Here is a 19767-nt window from a genome sequence, read left to right on the forward strand (position 1 = left end):
CATAAGGAATTATTGTCCCCAATTTTTCCATCTGCTCTCATTAGTTCTCTGAGCCCACACTTCTAAGGTGGTTTGGTAGCAAATATTAGTATCTATCTTTGAAATTCCCAGGGTTGCAAGAGCCTGAATGATGTCCTTCCTTCAAAAGATGACGAGTTTGCTTGAACGAACCATTGTAAATGACGGGGGGCAATTCTGGAGCCCTGCCCCCTGAAATAATGAGAAAATTCACACATCAGACTTCGGTGTATAATCCAAGTGAATGGTAACTCTTTGTAAGCTAACTTGGATTGTAGATAGTGTTCTGAGAATGTATTGGCTGAAGCTGAGTATTGATCTGGGGAATGTTGAAGTCCTAAGGGAGGTCACAGGCTGGACAAGTGGGGGATTTGTTTCCGGCACCACAGCTGCCATGAAGGCCCTGTGATTTGAGGCAGGTCCCTTAATGTTTGGGGATTTCTGTTCTCAATAAAAATGCAGGGTCAGGTTGGCTGGTCTCTAAATCTCTCCTACGTCTTACTTTCTGTCATCTCGTCAGCCACTCCAGGGTCTAGTGATTTTAGAGAAAGAAAAATAAAGATGGGCATTTCTACTTAAGCTTGACAGCAGAAACATGACGTGAGTTAATGTATTATTCTTGCATGCTCGTAAAGTCCAGGTTCCTCCCTGCCTTGAGCACATGAGCTTTATAGAACAAAGAACATGACGTTCTTAAAAGTTTATGAAGAGGTTAGACCATGGTTAGTGTTTTTACCACGGGGGGGAAAAAAAACATAAGGAAGTCTTTGGAAATGAAGGATACATTTATTACCTTGATTATAGTAATGGTATCCAGGATGTATGCCTATGTCCAAACTTCATTCAGTTGTGTATGTTAAACGTGCAGGTTTTTGGAGTGTTTCAATCACACCTCAATGAATTGTTTGAAAGGATATAAATTATATCTATTTTGAAATACACACACACATACAGGAGGAGGGACCCCCAAAAAAACAGAATTATTTTTTGGAAGGTGGGCCCCTTATAGTACAGGTTTCGCCCACTAGGGAAGTGTTCCAAGAACCATCGGCATCAGTGGACCAGTGAAAGTTGTTGTAAGAAGCTGCGTGCAGCTTCAGTGAATTGTTTTTCGGAGAGTCTTTCACTGTGTTTGCCCACTTCATGATGGATGACTGATGAGCTTACCTGCCCACACCACGCTGAGTGTTCAGCAGTTTTTGACCAAAAGCAGCATGACCCCACCCTCCCTATTTACCCAGTCTCACCCTGAGTGACTTTTTTCGTTTCCTTGGATGAAAAAAGTCCTCAGAGGGAAACATTTTGGAAGAGGTGAAACCAAAAAACAGCAGAAACACTAAAAGGCATCAAAATGGATGCATTCAGAAACCGTTTTGAGCAGTGGGAAAAGCGTCTTGCATTAAACAGAGAGTACTTCGGAGGTGGCTGAAGTTTAAACATGGAAGAACAAACGCACACTTGTTTATAAATAAATTCCAATTTTTGGGGGTCCCCTTTGTATAAGGATTGAATTTTTTTAAAACTAAAGAGAGTGCCAAGGTTTTTTAATGCCCCTGGATAGCAATTAGTTGTTTGGAAGAAGAACTGACCGAGCAGAAGCATTTTTAAATGCAGGCTCTGTCAGCACTGACCAATAGAACTTTCTACAGCGATAGAAACACTCTGGATCTAGCTACAGTGAACATGAGTACACTGAAAAATCTGTGACCAGTGCAACTGAGGAACAGTATTTTTAAATTTTACTTAATTTTAATGTAAAGAGTCATATCCCATTGGGCGCAGTGGCTCACTCCTATAATCCCAGTACTTTGGGAGGCCGAGGTGAGAGGATTGTCTAAATCCACGGGCTCGAGACCAGCCCGGGCAACTTGGTGAGACCTCATCTCTACAATAATTCAAAAGATTAACCGGGAATGGTGGCATGCTACTTGGAAGACTGAGGCAGAAGGATCGCCTGAGCCTAGCAGGTCGAGGTTGCGGTGGCCGTGAGCAGCGTGCCACCGCACTCTAGCCTGGGCGACAGAGTGAGACTCCAACTCAAAAAAAAAAAAAGTCATACCCCATTACATTTCTTTCTAGAAAGCCTTGCCACTAGTTCTGAAGTACAGTTCACAAAGAAAATGCAGTTGATTATCACATAACCGTTCTCTTATGACTAATAAGATGAACGGGTTTGTCAAAAGCTGGGGTCTGGGGCACCCCATAATTTCTCATCAAGATATAAAAATGAGGTCTTTAAATGACCCCGTGGGCCCAGAAGGAGCCCAAGTCCAACCTGGCTAAGAGATATAAAAAGGATGTCAGGGAGCATTTGGGACCAAGTAATTCAGAGCAATAGCCTTAGGGACCAAAGAAGTTCTGTGAAATTCTGAGGCCTCCTTGGATAAGAAAGACCAGGCCTCTTTTAAGAAAACTGTCATTTAAAGAAGTAGTTGTTAAATACCAAATGTGTTTTCCTTCTTGGTTTTTCCTTTCAGGAGCTTATTGACGTTGACAGTGAAGTGGTGTTTGAATTAGCTTCCTATATTTTACAGGTAAGTTTTCTCCCTTTCTGTATGTGTCCTAAGCCATCCACACCAAGAAAAACAGACTTCCATGGACAGCCAGTAGCTACGTCTAGGAACTCTTGTCTTCTTAACTTTTTCTAGCCACAAGCTAGAAGACTTATTAGGGATACCGAGACCATGTAGTAAACAGGGAACTCCTGGCATTCCAAAATGTCAAGACGGGTGTGTATCTCTATAAAGAAAAGCTGTGTGTTTAACCTTAGCCTGGAGAAACTGAGATCACTTAATGACCCCATTATCTTGGGAGTTGGTAACTCCACTCTGGTGACCTGGGGAAAACCAAGTAAATAGTTAGCTAGAATTAGTTGATTAAAAAAAAAAAAATCACCTCCTGGGTGGGTTGTAGCGGCTCATGCCTATAATTCCAGCACTTTGGGAGGCTGAGGAGAAAGGATTGCCTGAACCCAAGAGTTCGAGACCAGCCTGGACAACATGGTGGGGACCTTGTCTCTACAATAAAATTAAAAAATTAGCTGAGCGTGGTGGCTCATGCCTATAGTTCCAGCTACTTGGGAGGCTGAAATGGAAGAATTGCCTGAGCCCTGCAGGTGGAGGCTGCAGTGGTTGTGAGCGTGCCACTGCACCAGCCTGGGCAACAGAGTGAGACTCTGACCCAAAAAAAAAAAAAAAACAGAAAAAGAATCACCTCATGCTTCCTAGAAAGACAAGGAAAAACCCTTCAGATTATACAAAAAAAGAATGAAAGTAAAAAAGAGATATTACAGAGTATTAACTGTAACAATGTCAAGATGGGTTGAAATGATGTCATTTATTTATTCCTTTAATAAATACTCATTGAACAACTGCAGTGTCCAAGGCGTTATGCTTGTGTCACTAAAAATTCCATGGTCCCAGCCTCCAAAATCTTCGATGTCATTGGGAAGTAGCCTACAATCCAAAGCAAAACGAAAAGTGACACAAGAAATAGACCGTTCTACCCAGATACACGTTCAGATTTAGAATCTTTAAACTAGAGCAAGTTAGGCCAGGGCCCAGCGGTGGAAATGTGCATTTTGTCAGGATGAATCACTTTCTTTGTATAGAACTTTCTAAAGTTGAATTGGTGTCTCACGTTCAAGTGGCAAATGCATGCATTCCTTCTTAATTGCATTCCTGTAACAAACAGGATGGCAGCAGCAGGAAGCTGAGCTCATCCTGTTCAGGAGAAGAGCTGTCATGGTTATAGTATGTATTGTAAAGTCTGTGACACTGGCTTAGTCTGTTTCACTGATGTTGAATGTTTTTCTTCTACAGGAGGCAAAGGGAGATTTTTCTAGGTGAGTTTACAAAAGTCTTTTTTTTTTCCTTAAAGATGTAATCCCTTGCTTCTGTATTAAAAGAGACTATTCTGCCTGTCGTTTGTAGAAGGACAGTTTATTAATATTATATGTTGGCCAAGTCAAGTGCAGTGGCTCATGTCTCTAATCCCAGCACTTTCGGAGGCTGAGGCAGGAGGATTACTTGAGGCCAGGAGTTCGAGATCAGCCTGGGCAATGTAGCGAGACCTCATCTCCACAAAAAAATTTTAAAAATTAGCTGGGCATAGTGGCATGTGTCTGTAGCCTCAACTACTCAGGAGGCTGAGTTGGAAGAATCACTTGATCCCAGGAGGTCAAGGCCGCAGTGGTGCGATCATACCTGCACTTCAGCCTGGGCGACAGAGCGAGACCCTACTCAAAAAATATATAAAAATAAAAAGTCAATATATTAATGATGAGCTCAGACTCTGAACTTGTCCATTGGAATAGATAGATCAGGCAACTACTTCTTTAAATGACAGTTTTCTTAAAAGAGGCCTGGTCTTTATTATCCAAGGAGGCCTCAGAATTTCACAGAACTTCTTTGGTCCCTAAGGCTATTGCTCTGAATTACTTGGTCCCAAATGCTCCCTGACATCCTTTTTATATCTCTTAGCCAGGTTGGACTTGGGCTCCTTCTGGGCCCACGGGGTCATTTAAAGACCTCATTTTTATATCTTGATGAGAAATTATGGGGTGCCCCAGACCCCAGCTTTTGACAAACCTGTTCATCTTATTAGTCATAGGAGAACGGTTATGTGATAATCAATTGCATTTTCTTTGTGAACTGTACTTCAGAACTAGTGGCAAGGCTTTCTAGAAAGAAATGTAATGGGGTTTGACTTTTTTTTTTTTTTGAGTTGGAGTCTCACTCTGTCGCCCAGGCTAGAGTGCGGTGGCATGCTACTTGGAAGCTGAGCTCGAAGTCCAGCCTCATACATGGCTGTTGTCCTGAGGTTTGACATCTGTTCAATTGTCTAATAATGGATCTAGAAATCACCACTGTGGTATGAATATGGTCGCAGATAACCCTGACAATTCTAACAACTCTATGGGCCTCTTTTTTCCCCCTTAGTTTAGCCCCTGACCCTTAAAAGGCACAATGTTGCCATATAGGGAGATTTCTTTAATGAACATGTGACAACATAAATATTCCCATGTCTACTTTTCTTCTTTCTTAACATATTGTGTTGGCAAAAACATAAACAGACTTAACTACTGGGGATGACTTGAATAGCCTTGTAAAACCGTAGACTCGAATCTTGTCATTTATTTCGTTAAGCACTGAGTTTTGATCAGTGTGGTTGAAATTGCCTCGCTTAGGTCTTTGATCCATTTACAGTTGATTTTTGTGTACGGTTTGGGGGAGAGGGGGTCTTGTTTTAATCTTCTGCATGTGGTCAGCCAGTTTTCCCAGCACCAGAATAAGTTCTCCTCTCCCCAGTGGTTGTAAGTGGAGTCTTTATCGAAGATGAGTTGGTTGAGAAATTGAGGTTTTGCTTCCGGAATCAACTTGGATAGACTTAGAGTCTATGATACTCAGTGATCTATCACGGAAACGAAGAACTGAGTACCACATGTTCTCACTCATAAGCAGACCCTGAACAATTATCATAATACTATAATAAAGGGATTGGTAGTAGTGGGAAACTGCCAGGGGAAGAGGGAGGCGCACTTTATCAGTAAGGGTACCTGATCTCAAACCAGGCAAAGTGGGGACCAGAGTGAGGCCCAAACTTTATCTGTGCAATGACCATTTGTATACCTAACCCTGAATTGTACCCCACATCTTGATGATGGCACACACACACACACACAAAAGAAAACAAAGAAATTGCCCCTCAATCAATCTTTCATGACCATCACCAGAGCCTGCACAGAGCAGAGGGTGTGGCCATCTGCCGGCAGAACTGTCTGCTCAAAGACAGATGTCATTCCTGGGATTCTGTTTGATCAAACTCTTCTGAAAAGAGTCCAGGATAGCCCTTTCTTTGGACAGACTCAAGGTCTAGAAGTTAAAAGAGCAAACTACATGTATAAAAAGGCAAAGCCTCAAGGCATATAGTCTGGCCTGTCAGTAGGAAATTAGCTTTTTTTTTTTTTTTGAGTCAGGGTCTCACTCTGTTGCCCATGCTAGAGTTCAGTGGTACAATCATAGCTCACGATGGCCTCAAACTCCTGGGCTCAGGTGATCCTCTTGCCTTAGCCTCCAAAGTAGCTAGAACTACAAGTGCATACAACCATGCCCAGCTCATTTTTTAGATTTTTTTTGTAGAGATGAGATCTTGCTATGTTGCCCAGGCTGGTCTTGAACTCCTGGCCTCAAGTGACCGTCCTACCTCAGCCTCTCAAAGTGCTGGGATTACAGGAATGAGTTACTGCACCTGGCCAGCAAATTAATATTGATAGGAAACACAGATCATGCCTGTAAGCCACCTAATAACCTGTATGTGTTTCCATGCTTTGTGGGGTTTGATCTGTAAACGCAACATAAGCTACTTTCCTTAATGGCCTATGTGTGCTTGTCTGTCTTTGTGAAGTGTGTGCATTCATGGTTTTTCAGGTCTTAACTGCTGTCTCTTTACTCTCCCTGTACTTTTCTTGGGCTTTTTTGTTTTAAAGAGTGCAGAGCATAGCTCATTGCAGCCTCAAGCTCCTGGCCTCAAATGATCCTCCTGCCTCAGCCTCCCAAAGCCCTGGCTTCCTAAAGTCAGATGTCTCAGCAAAAGCAAAAAGTTATTTTACAATCTGAAACAAGGACTGGCAAACTTTTTTGTTAAGGGGGACACAGTCAATGTCTTGGGTTTTGCAGGGCATATGGTATCTGTTGCAATTACTCAACTCTCCCTTCTAAGTGCAAAAACAGCCCCAGAGGGTAGGTAAACGGATGAGCTTGTGATCGTGTTCCAATAAAACTTTATTCATAGACATGGAAATTTAAATTTTGTATGTTCATGGATTACAAAATATTATTCTTTTGATTTTTTTTACCCCAACCATTTAGAGGTAGAAAAGCCAGATTAGTTCATGGAAACAAGCAGAGGACTGGATTTCTCCAGGGGTTTTTGTCTGGTGACCCTGATCTCAAATGTCCTCCTGTCACTTTGAATATTTACATAAGGAGACCTCCAGACCCCCTTCATTTAGGTTTCCCCAGCCCTTGGTAGAAAGCAGATGTAATCCAACTTGTAAATGGATAATGACTATAAATAGCCTTAGCTTAGACCTTGAACTTTGTAGGTGGCCAATAACCATTTGCTGAATTTATTGGACGTAAAACATCTTCAGGTTCTTGAAACTATACCTTGTTATGTTTTTTTTTGGTTACTTTTTTATGACCTTAATTTGGCCTTGGAATGGGGTTTTGTTAAGTGCCCGTCTATATCAATTTACAGAGATTTCTGGAGTCCCGTGAAAAATGGTTTAAAAACCACAAATCCAGCGGATTCCAGCATCTAATCTCCTTACTCAGAGAGATGTTTTTTCCCTCCTTCTTCTTTCGCCAACTCTGATCGCTGCTGTAAATATTATTTATTTTGAAAGTACCCTGACAGGATGGAATGTGAACTGGGAACGGGACGATCTGGCCCCACAGACCATGAGAACGTGCGGCCACACGGATGGCAGGCAGGACGGGGTGCAGGCCTGGCCTCGTAGTAATCCACGGCCCCCTAATGAGCTTCTGGAATGCCAGCTTGTTGGCTGAATCTAGAGAAACAAAATGTAACCTAGCAGTTTGTCTTTAAGGGCAACTGTCAGGGAAGAGAAATTGCTGTCAGGGGAGGGAGAGGTCAGACACCTTATCCAGGAGTTCGGCTTATCTCATAGCATAAAACCCACCCCATGGAAGATAGAGATGACCTATGACACAGGACTCCCTGACAGACACCCTTTGCTGTGGCCAGCCCGTGTTAGTGAAGCCCTCCTCAGAGGTCCGGAGAAAATGAGAAGCTTGAGTGGCCTGGAGTTTTGAAATAAGAGAAGTAATTCTAAAGTCCTTCCCATCTACTTCTGGAAAGACCTTCTAACTACTGAAGCTGACCACATTTGGCGTGGTGGCTGAACATGAGGCATCTTAGATGTCCCATTCTCGTGATTTATATAAATAAATGTATAACGCATTATAGAAAGTTACTTTTCTATATTATTAATCAGTTAATGCATGACCATGCAACCTTAGTTGTAGTTAACTGGATGGCCTTGACTTGTAAACATACACTGTAAATGTAATACATTTTCCTGAACAACATTAATAACATAAAAAGTCAGCTTAGAATATATAGAACTCTGGGGGAGGTGTATATATATTTTGAAAAATTAAAGAACATTTTGCAAAATTGAAGTGCTTTAAACATGTTCTCTCTCTCTCTCTCTCTCTCTCTCTCTCTCTCTCTCTCTCTCTCTCTCTCAGTCCAGGGTTGAACTCTAAGGTATTCTAGAATCCAGACTAGACCTTTTCAATTAATGGTCACACACAAAAGGCAACATAACTCTTTCATAGCCTGAGAGGTCCTGAATCTATAACCTTCCAAAAGACTGTTTTCCCCAGGATGCTTTTATCTTAGATATTTATATTTCAATGATTATGTACAAATTACATTTGTATGGGTATTAACAATCTACAGCCAGGCATGGTGACTCATGCTTGTAATTACAGCACTTTGGGGGCTAGAGGTGAGAGGATTGCCTGAGCCGGAGGATTTGAGACCAGCCTGGGCAACTTGGAGAGACCTCGTCTCTACAATAAATCAAAAAATTAGCCTGGCATGGTGGCGTGTGTCTTGGTTCCAGCTACTTGGAAGACTGAGGCAGAAGGATCACCCGAGCCCAGCAGGTCGAGGCTGCAGTGGCTGTGAGCATGCCACTGCACTCCAACCTGAACAACAGAGACTGACTCAAAAAAAAAAAAAATCTACAAATCATGGGAGCAATTTCTTTGCATACAAGGGGTTCTTTTACAAAAGAGAGAAGTCAAAAGTGCTGATATACTTTAGTGGAAAGAGAACTATATAAAGACAGCCCAGAAGTTTCTCATGAAACTCGCAAATTCTTCTGTTTCTTCTGTGGGGTTTTTGCTCAGCAGATCTCTGCAGGCTTATTCTTACATAACTCTCTTTTCTTTCCAGCTGATAGAATTGCTCACTTCCTTGTCTTATTGAACTTCACAATGAAATGTTGAGTTTAGCACTGCTGAAAGAAAATGACTGCAGTGTAGATAGATAATTAGTATTGTCTGTGACAGGAAGAAATCTAGGCCAGACGTGTTCATGTTCTAACATATGGCGGACAAATTTATACGATACTGCTAAAGATTTAGGAAATAGTCTTATCTAAAAATAACATTTTTCCACTTTTATTGTTTTCCTTAGCACAGCACGCAGTCATCTTATTTCATTTCCTGGTGTACATACATGATTTTTTTTTAAATCTCATGTCTGTCAACAATCAGGAAATCAGTAGAGGTGACATTTCTGTTTAAAACAATTGAATAACCTCAGAGCTATTAACGAAGTCAGCTATGGACAAATATTTGGCAGACAAGCCATTTAAAAATAAAACGTTCTCCTGTGATAATCACTGTTAAATACGGGCCAACTAACAAACATTATCTATCTATGATTTGTACGTAACTTTATTCATCTCAAACACTGCAGTGGTTTGTACGTAACTTTATTCATCTCAAACACTGCACTCAAACACTGAACACTGATGTTTTCTGTTTAAAGACTTTTTTTCAAAAACCTTGGGTTATTGTAGAGAAAATAATATTCTCCTCCTTAAAAAGGTCAGTGCAGCGAACACCTCATTTAATCACCTGACAGGATGTACAGATTTTCGAGATGTATTCTAATTTGGTGTAACAGAAGACTTATTGCTACACAGTACTAAACAAAAACTTGATTTTTTCCCCCTCTAAAGGGACCTTAACTGAAAACCCTATGAGCCAGTCTTCTTACCCTGATTTTGAGAGCCTTCTTACTTTTCTGACCTTAAATCAGCCCTTCTGATCTTTTTGAAAGTGTGCCACAATTTAAAAAAAAAAGAAAAACTTAGAACATTTGGTAAAGTTGAAGTGCTTTAAACATGCTTTATGTTGAACAGCACAACCCATAAATACCAAAAAATCACACTACCTTTGAAATAAAGGCTCATCCATACATTAAAGAGATGAGTAAAAAACATCTGTCCTATGTAATTTTTGGTTAACAAGATTTATTGAAACCAGATTGGTAAAGCTCTTACTCTGAACCATCTGCCTGGAATGTAGAACTATCTTTGTCATAGAGGACTGGGTGGACTGATCACTAAAACAGCTTTCTCCCAGCATGAGATATATTAGGACCAGTAAGCAAACAGCACCTGAAAAAGACAGCTATTAAGGAAATTTCATGTAAAGATTCATGGGTCACATTTTGCTTACTTGGATGACTTCCTGTTCAGCAGAGCCTGTCACGTGCTTATGGAGACATGGCAGGCCCCTGTGTCTGCTGGCTCGCTACTCCAAATAAACATAGCAACCAAAGGAAAAGAAGTGAGGTTTTGATTGAATACTTGGGGGTCCGTTTATATAACATATGTACAAAGTGAAATGCTGGCCTAAGCGACAGACCATCAGCTCATCAGAGTTCAGTGGCTGGTAAGAAATCTTAGCGTACCCCTGAGGTATCACTCTGTAGGTTACTAATTCTATTTCTTTAAAAAAAAATCCTGTCTTTAGAAATACAGCAATGCAAGCCGGGCTCGGTGGCTCAGCTTGTAATCCCAGCACTTTGGGAGGCTGAGGTGAGTGGATTGCCTGAGCCCACGGGTTCAAGACTCACCTGGGCAGTGAGACCTCATCTCTACAATAAATCAAAAATCAGCCGGGCGTGGTAGCAACTCAAAAAAAAAAAAAAGAAATACAGCAATGCATTACTCAATCAATAGAAACAAATAGTAGTCCTTCATTAGCAAGGGAAATTGATTTTCAATTCCCTTTTAAAAGAGGAGTTGGAATATTTATTTGTGCTGAAAAATTCCCATTAGCTTCCCCAAACTGCATGCTCTTAGGTCCCTGGGAGAGAAGTTAGAGGCAAAATAATAATAATAATTCATAAAGATCTTTTAATATTTTTTCTTCTGTAGATCATGGGACTGTGTAATCACTAGTCTGGAGAGAGAGACATTTTGTGGCCCAAAAAGTGCCCTCTTGAGTTTTTTTTTTTTCTTTTCTTGAAATCTGTTCAACCTTTCTAAAGTCCCTTTTGTGAATTAATATAAACTAAACTTGGTTTACTGGTATCTGAAAATTCCAGGTTTGTAAGTCCTTTTGGTCAGACCAGAGAATGCCTTTCAGGCAGTCAGAGTTTAAAGGAGGAACTTTAGTCAACAGGAAAAGAGCACAAAGAGCTAATTTTCTCCTAAAGGACTTCTTTTTTAGTAATATAAACATTTGTATTGATAGCTATCTTAAAAAGATGACAGTTATTTTCTTACCAGCTACAGCACTGAGAGTTGATTTATCTACAGTAGCAGTCCATAAACTACAATTCCTTGTCTACGAATATCAATACTTTGCACTTATATAAGTGGCTTTATCATTACCACTCTAAACAAGCTCGGTTCTAAATCATGATGAGATCACTTGGGGTATATTTTTCTACGTTGTTTTTAATTGGCCACTTGAGAGAAAACAGCTGGCAGGGATCATATGGGAAGAGAAATCGATTTGCTGAGACCTTTAGCTAATTAGTGAAAAAATACTCAGACAGTTATGTTTGAAATAGTTAACATTTGGGACACAACTGATGTAATTTAACAGTATCTTGCAAGTTTCCCTATTGGAAACTTCCTAGGGAAAAAAAAGTCATCTGTTAAACTTGAAACACACCTATCTGCTCAAAGAAGAGTTTTTTTGCGGGAAGAATTGAAATTAATGTAATTCTTATATATTATTTTCCAAAAAAAAAAAGTGCTTGTGGAGTTTTCCCAGGATTTAAAAATGACTTTGAGGACCATGAGTAATTCAGAAGCAGCTGGAACCTTTTGCACCAGCAAGGGCTTTTGAAAGGAACAGAATCTGTGAAAATGTGAAGCAAAATGTTCAATTGGAAAAGTTATAAATTGTTACAGAAAGCTTTATTTTGTGCACAAAAGTCCATTTGACTGAGCATTCAAGTGTGTAATTCACATTTTCAAAGCATAAAAAAGTATTCAGATAGGGTTTTTTCACAGGATTATATTCTTCCAGTTCATTGGGAAGTGTTTAGATACAAAGTAAGGAGGAAATTTTATATTATGACAGCTTCCTTCTTTTGTTAAGCATTAGTTATCTTATTAAAATATATCTTGAGGTAAACCTTTGACTAGCAAAAAAAGTTTGTAACTATGACTATGTCCATTTTTCAGAGCTGAGATTTCCAATCTAAGGGCCAATATTTAGAAATTTAGAAAATGAATCAATTGTTTCTTGAGATACTTGAGTGAAGTTATTTACCTAAAATTATAGACTTATAAAACAATTTTTTTGGGGGGGTGGAGTCTCACTCCGTCACCCAGGCTGTAGTGCAGTGGCAGGCTGACGGCCACCCCAGCATCAACCTGCTGGGCTCAGGCGATCATTTCCAGGTAGCCGGAACTACAGGTGTGCGCTACCATGCCTGGTTAATTTTTTGATTTGTTGTAGAGATGAGGTCTCGCCAAGTTGCCCCGGCTGTCGTCAAAACTGTGGGCTCAGGCAGTCCCTTCACCTCGGCCTCGCAAAGTGCTGGGATTACAGGCTTGAGCCACCGTGCCCGACCAAAACAAATTTTTTTAACTTGTTTTTTTTTTTTTGAGCTGGAGTCTCACTCTGTCGCCCAGACTGGAGTGCAGTGTCCGCTCCCGGCCATGGCAGCCTCAACCTGCTGGGCTCCAGCGATCCTTCCGCCTCAGCCTTCCAAGTAGCCGGAATTACAGGCATGCGCTACCACGCCCGGCTGATTTTTTGATTTATTGTAGAGATGAGGTCTCGCTGCCCAGGCGGGTCTCGAACCCACAGGCTCAGGCAATCCACTCACCTCAGCCTCCCAAAGGCGCGGGATTACAGGCTGAGCCACCGAGCCCGGCTAACTTGTTTTTAATTTTACACATTTACAACTAAGTTAGACAGTCACAAAACTTTCCTTTCACCCCAGGAAAACAGACACAACAAATAAAAAAAATCTTTGCTTGCATAATTTAACAATTAGCATCAGAAATAAAGCCATATAATTCATAAATGTGTTTTGTAATCTTGCCCCCCTGAAAAGGTGGTAAATTCATGTGACTTTTTTTCTTTTTAAAGACAAGGTCTTCCTCTCTTGCCCAGACCAGAGTACCATCATAGCTCACTGTAACCTCGAGCTCCTGGGCTCTAGAGATCCTCCCTCTTCAGCCTCCCAAGTAGCTGGAGCTACAGGTGTGCACCACCAAGCCCAACTAAGTTTTCTTTTTTGTAGAAATGGGGTGGGGTGGAGGTGGTATCTATGTTGCCTGGGCTGGTCTTGAACTCCTGGGCTCAAGCGATCCTTACACCTCATCCCAAAGTGCCGGGATTACTGGCAGGAGCCTCCAGGTCCAACCTGTCATGTGAAGTGTTTATCCACAACTTACCCGGGAGTTCAAGGTTACAGTGAGCCATAACCATGCCACTACATTCTAGCACACAAAAGCTCACACAAATTTGCCAGCTGTTCGGAGAGGGGCAAAATTATGTCCAGAATCTACAATCCTATGCCGGAAAAATCTCCAAGGGTTTCCATGGACTTCCCTTTGCCTGTAAATGGCCTAACGCCATGGCAGAAGTTTCTCAGGGGTGGGCGGCAGTCCAGTAGAGAGACTCCTCCTGCATTTCCCTAGCCTCAGCTTCACCAAGCCCCTTCCTGCACACCTGGGGGGAAAAATGATAGAATTGTAACTTCAATTTTACCTTGGTTCACACACACGAAAAGAAAGAGGAGGAGGGAGAGAGGGAGGAAAGAAAGGGGAAAAAGACATGGTTTTTAAATATCAGTAAAGGGGAAAAATCTGTCGCTTCCCTTATTGATCTATCTTCAGAGTTTTCTAGATTCACTGAATAAGGGAATAGAGCTCCTCAGTGCATAGCTGAAACTTGCAGGTCCCAGTGGATCCAAATTTGAAATCTTTCAGGTTTTAAGAAAGGCCATTCAGCGTTTGCACCACACTCCAGGCAGGGTCTGGGGCAAAACCCAGGATCAGACACATCAGCACTCCTGCCCCCAAATAGGCATGTCCACACCACGTGAGAGGGAGAAAGGTCAGACGTGGCCTCCTGCAGAGAGGTTAAGTCTGCCACTAAATGAATGGAGGAAGATGTGTGTCTTGGAACTTTATGGATTTGGAAATTGTGGATACGGGATTAAGGGTCTGTAATACGCTTTTTTACTTAGGAGATAGCCGTCCCTGGAAAACTTGACCTTCAAGATCCACTCATTAACTATGGAAGAGTTAGTCTGACGCCGGCATAGTAGGACCGCGTCTGAGTTCCGTGTGATTCCTTTCTGTTCCACTGGTGTAGCTTTCTGGGTTTAGTGCTCTATTGTTTTGTACCAGTGCAGAGAAAAACAGCTAGTCTTCAGGAAGAAGTCTTCCACACTACACATATCCTGTTCACCCGAGGATTCTCCCACAAATTACAGACATCTCATTTGACCCCAGAAGAATTTCCTGGAAAAATTATTTCCTAGTTTTTTTTTTTTTAAAAGAAAACAAACACATTGTGGATTTTTTTGGTAATCCTCTCGAGTTTAATTTTTGCGTTCTTCAGTTTATGATATCTTGGTTGAACCTGCCGCTATTGTTGTTCACTGCGATAAATCCTCATTTAATACATTGCTAGAAATCTTTGTTTCTCCCAGTCGATCATTATAACGTCCCATGTCTTATGAGCCGTATGGACTGTAGAAGACTCACATTATCTGAAAAACAAACAAACAAAAAATCCTAAGTCAGAAATCACAGCATTGATTGACCCACCATCACTTTTTTCCACTGGCAACATGAATAAGTACCTAGGAGTTTTGAGTAAAGTCTAGTTACTATTAAAGATAAGAAGACTTGAATTTTATTCTCAGTTTAGCAATTGGCTCCCTAAGAGACCTTTTTGTGTTTTTCTAAAAATAGAATATGACCCAGGTGAACTGTTTTAAGGTGTTTTACACGTTGGCATTTATCACCTGCATTGTACTTTGGCGAAGATGTCAAAGGAGGAAACTGGCCACAGCCTCCTCTGCGGGTAGTGACCAGGTTTCCCGTTAGGGCAGTTTTCTGATTTTCTGCCACAGGGTTTGGACGTGGGACTGACAGGGCTGGACACCTCTAAGTTATTACAGATGTTTATAAACAGAGGAAAGGCAAATAGGACATTTCTGCATATTTGTCCTTGGGGAAGGATTAAGAGCCATGGATCCCTTCCAGAATATAATGGATTTGGACGGCTTCACGCCTTGGTAACTTCTTGTTATCCTTGCCTGTGTAACCCTTGCCCTGGAGGAGAACTTGAGAACCCACTGCAAGCTTCAGCAAGAAAACCCGAACCTGTGGCTGTCATCAGGGGAACTTGTTTGCCAACAAACTGAGGGGCTGGTGGGTAAAGCGATCTCTTCCTCTTGACTTCCTTCCTTCCCTAAATATACTTCTGAGCAGACCTGAACTTAAGTTTCAGCTCAGTAAAGGCCTTTCTCACAATTTCATTCAATAAAAGCATATTCAGTAAAAGTGCCTTTTAAATTTAAGGCAGTGCTCCAGGCGCTGACGAATCCATGAATCAAATCCCTTTTCTCAGGGAAGCTACCACGGAACAGGGAGAAGAGATCTCGAAATTCATCTCTGTGGACCCTCAAGTGTTTGGCGGACTGAATATTTGTTTACTCTATGCCTTAATAGCATGTGAGTCAAAATTCCAACCCCTACTTGGGATTGGAATGGAATTTTCCCAATTACCAGGAGCTTACCTGTTTGAAAACTGCCAGTGGCTGTCCCAGTTGCCTGCTGGAACAACGTGAACCCTCTCAGTCTGGCATTGAAGATCCTCAAAATTCCTTGCCTGACCTGCCCTTTTTGGTATATGGGTCATGCCATCCCACTCCAGCCGAGTTCTTCAATTCAGGTTATGTGGACTCCATGACTCTCTGTCCCACTTGGTAGAAAAGTGATATTCTTATCCTTTTCTTCACACAGTCTCCTCCAAAGCCTGTTCTTACCCCAGAACCCAAAGGGGCCTTTTCATCCTCTGAACTTTCAAATGTGTTGCTGGAATTGACACGATTCAACCCTGCTCCTGGGGTCAGATAACTTTGTAGGTATACCTGTCGCCTCTCCGGCCAAATCGTGAGCACCTTTCGGATGAGAACAATGTCTTGTCATTTTTGTGTCCCCTACAGCACTTGCCATATAATAGCAGGAGCTCCACCAATAACTTCAGCTTATTGGTCATTAATTGATACGTCCTTGGATGTATTGATTCAGACAATTAAACTTTGAGCTTTTCTTTCTGGTTGGTCGTTTGAAACCAGGACTCGCAAACATCACTGTCGTTGTTTCTTTTTTTTTAGTGTGTGTGTGTGTGTGTGTGTGTGTGTGTGTGTGTACGTAAGAGACAGGGTCTTGCTCTTTCTTTTTTCCCTCCTTTTTTTTAAGAGACTATGTCGCATCCAGGCTGGAATGCAGTAGTGCCATCACAGCTCACTGCAGCCTTGAACTCCTGGGTTCAAGAGATTGAGTAGTTCTAGCTATTCAACCATCCAAGTAGCTAGACCTACAGGTGCACACCATCATGCCTGGCTAAGTTTTAAAAAAACTTTCTGGGGCAGGGCGTGGTGGTTCACACCTGTCATACCAGCAATTTGGGAGGTGGAGGCAAGAGGATTGCCTTAGCCCCGGGTTTGAGACCAGCCCGGGCAACTTGGCAAGACCTCCTCTCTACAATAAATAAATTTTTAAAAATTAGCTGGGTGTGGTGGTACGCACCTCTGGTTCCAACTACTTAGAAGGCTGAAGTGGAAGGATCACCTGAGCCCAGCAGGTCAAGGCTATGGTGGCCGTGAGTGTGCCACTGCACTCCAGTCTGGGCGACAGAGTGAGACTCCGACTCGAATGAATGAATGAATAAATAAATAAATAAAAACTTTTTGTAGAGACAAGGTCTTACTCTGTTGCCCAGGCTGGTCTTGAACTCCTGGCCTCAAGTGATCCTCCCACCTTGGCCTCCCAAAGTCCTGGGATGACAGACAAGAGCCTGCCCACCATCATGATTTCTTAGTACACTTGGAAAAGTCCCTTTCTGGGAGCATCTCTAACATCACCATATTTGCCACTGCACAGATGAGCTGAAAGCATTGGTATGGTTTTGCCCTGTGACGCTGGCATCCAGTGGTGAAGTTGCCGAATCCATAGCCCTGGGCTTTGCATATCCTGCTGGGGACACAGGGAAGGACACGTCCCCCAGTTGGCAGCGTGGGTATCGGGCTGTCTGCCATGCAGACAACTCAGGGCCTCCCCCTGTGGAAGCATTCTTCCTCCCTTCCTTTGTCTTGATTGATTGCAGTCTTGTCTCCTTGCTTTTTGCATGGCACAACCCAGCATCCTGGTGGCCAGTGTTTGCCTCGTTTTGTATGAGCAACCCAGAAGCTGCTGGCAGAGGCTAGGTCGGAACTGGGAATGGAAGGCAGGGCCCCGCCAGAGAGACCCTTGCAACTCCCGCCGACCTCCTGCAGAGTTTCTTGCGTGGACCTGTGTGGGAACATGCTCTTTGAATACTAGAACCATCCCGAAGTGGATTCATTGCTCTGCGGGTCGTGAGTGGGTGCGGAGTTCGCAGATGGCCCGGCCCCGGGCGGGGCGTGCGGGCCTAACTGAGTGTGGAGAGAGGCATCAAGCATCTGAAAAAGGCTGGTTGGATTTGGGGAGTTTAAAGCGGCTTCCAAACTTGAGCACTCCTGAGTCTACCGAAAAGGAATCACAGGTCCCAGGACCAGATGTGTAAAACCGCCTAAGGGTAGAGGGTGAGTCATTCCTGTCCAAAATGCTTGGGAAGGTTGGCCCTGTGGCTTATGCCTGTCATCCCAGCACTTTGGGAGGCCAAGGCGGGAGAATTACTTGAACCCAGGATTTTGAGACCAGCCTGGGCAACATACTGAGCCCTCTTTACAAATTAAAAATAAATAAATATATAACCAGGTATGGAGACAAGCACCTATAATCCCAGCTTCTGGGGAGGCTGAGGTGGAAGGATTGCTTGAGCCCAGGAGGTCCAGGCTGCTGTAAGCTGTAATCGTTCCATTGCACTCCAACCTAGGAAACAGAGTGAGACTTTGTAAAAAAAAAAAAAAAAAATTAAAAAACAAAACAAACTTGGGAGCAGAAGTGTTTTGGACTGTGGGGTTTGTTGGGGGACTTTAGGGGAGACTTGGAATATTTGCATTATATACTTGTGGATTTCATATTTTCAAATATGGGATACTCAGCCTGTACCAGACAATCCATTTCACGCTTTCTAAGTAATCAGAAGTGGTTGAAACTCTCTAATCTGAACATCTGAAATCCGAAACTTTTTGAGTGTGACACTCACAGGAAATGCACATTGAAGCTCTTTGAATTTCAGATTTTCAGATTTCGGGATGCCCAACTGGTAGGTGTACAACACACTTATTCCAAAATGCAGAAAAAGAATTCGTAATCTGAAACCTTTCTGCTCCCAAACATTTCAGATAAAGGAGACCCAACCTGTATTTATTTATCCACCACATTTCAGAAAAGAGTTTCCAGTGTGTGTTCAACCTTAGCAAAGAAACTCGGCATAGTCCAGGAGTGGAGCAAACAGCCCTCCAGGAGAAAACAGTGGTGTCACTTATCCAGGAGCCCTGGGGGCCTGACAGCGGGTCACTGGGGAGCTTCTCCCAGGATCCTCCCCCAGGGGGACCCTAGGGGCCCTGTGACTCAGGGCACTCCGTCTGTGCGCCTCTGGGAGAACAGGGCTTGGAGAGGGACCCGGGCCGCCTTTGAGAGTCCGCCCTGCTCTCTGTACCGCGAGAGAAAGCTGCTTGGCTAGGTGCATTGTACATCCTAGTCATCTGTTGAGTAAAGAAATAAAAAGAGATCACCCTGTTCTCCAGCCACTTTTCATTAAATCAGGGAGCATGTGTCGGGTCTCTCAGACAAGGCAGCGAGCAACAGATAGTGTGGCCATTTGCTCAGTGGGTGAGTACATTTCTGGGCTTCTCTCTTTCAGCAATGAGGCTGTGAGGAGCGACTTGAAGAAGCTGCCGGCCCTTCCCACCCAAGCCCTGAAGGAGCACCCTTCCCTGGCCTACTGGTAAGACCTTGGAGGGGCCTCAGTCCTTCCCACCCAAGCCCTGAGGGAGCACCCTTCCCTGGCCTACTGGGAAGACCCTTAGGGTCTCAGCCCTTCCCACTCACTCCCCGAAGGGGCATCCTTCTCTGACCTACTGGTAAGAGCCCCCAGGGTCTTCCCCAGGAGCAAGCCCCTCCTGGGGGCTCAGGATCATCAAGTGTACCCTCCCTCCACCAGGACCCAAGCATCAGCCTAGACTTTCAGCTGAATCAAGTATCTTGTGTGTCCATGAAACCGTTTTCTGCATGTATTTCAATGATGTGCTGCGTATGAGACCTCTCCCTTTCTGTTTCTTGTATTTAAAGAAAAAAAAAAGCCTTCTAGAATTTCACTTGGGAAGCTTTGCCTGCTTCGAGAGCCTTTCATGTGCTGCTGGAGTTTCATCTTGGAACCCTGTCCTTTGATGACAGGATGTGTGAGGTTTTGAGATCTGGGAGAGCCATGGGGTTTTTTTTGGTTTTTGTTTTTTGTTTTCCAGAAGATACTGGATCTTTTCTTTGTCCCTAGTGTTTCG

General features: G+C 42.9%; 1 protein-coding gene across 1 annotated transcript in view; it reads left to right on the forward strand.

Moving 5' to 3' along the window:
* The window catches only part of LOC103269871 (FERM domain-containing protein 4A-like), a gene marked incomplete at its 3' end in the record, with an annotated part of 67594 nt that extends 48380 nt beyond the window's left edge, over positions 1-19214 (forward strand). The window contains exons 6-8 of the mRNA XM_021716964.1: positions 2496-2552; positions 3840-3862; positions 19131-19214. Of these exons, the coding sequence (XP_021572639.1) occupies positions 2496-2552; positions 3840-3862; positions 19131-19214 (164 nt within the window). The remainder of the gene's footprint in view (positions 1-2495; positions 2553-3839; positions 3863-19130) is intronic.
* Positions 19215-19767: the final 553 nt, after the last annotated feature.

Source organism: Carlito syrichta, unplaced genomic scaffold (genome assembly GCF_000164805.1).
Source record: "Carlito syrichta isolate Samal-C Ts95f unplaced genomic scaffold, Tarsius_syrichta-2.0.1 Scaffold106416, whole genome shotgun sequence".
Classification (NCBI taxonomy): Eukaryota; Metazoa; Chordata; class Mammalia; order Primates; family Tarsiidae; genus Carlito; species Carlito syrichta.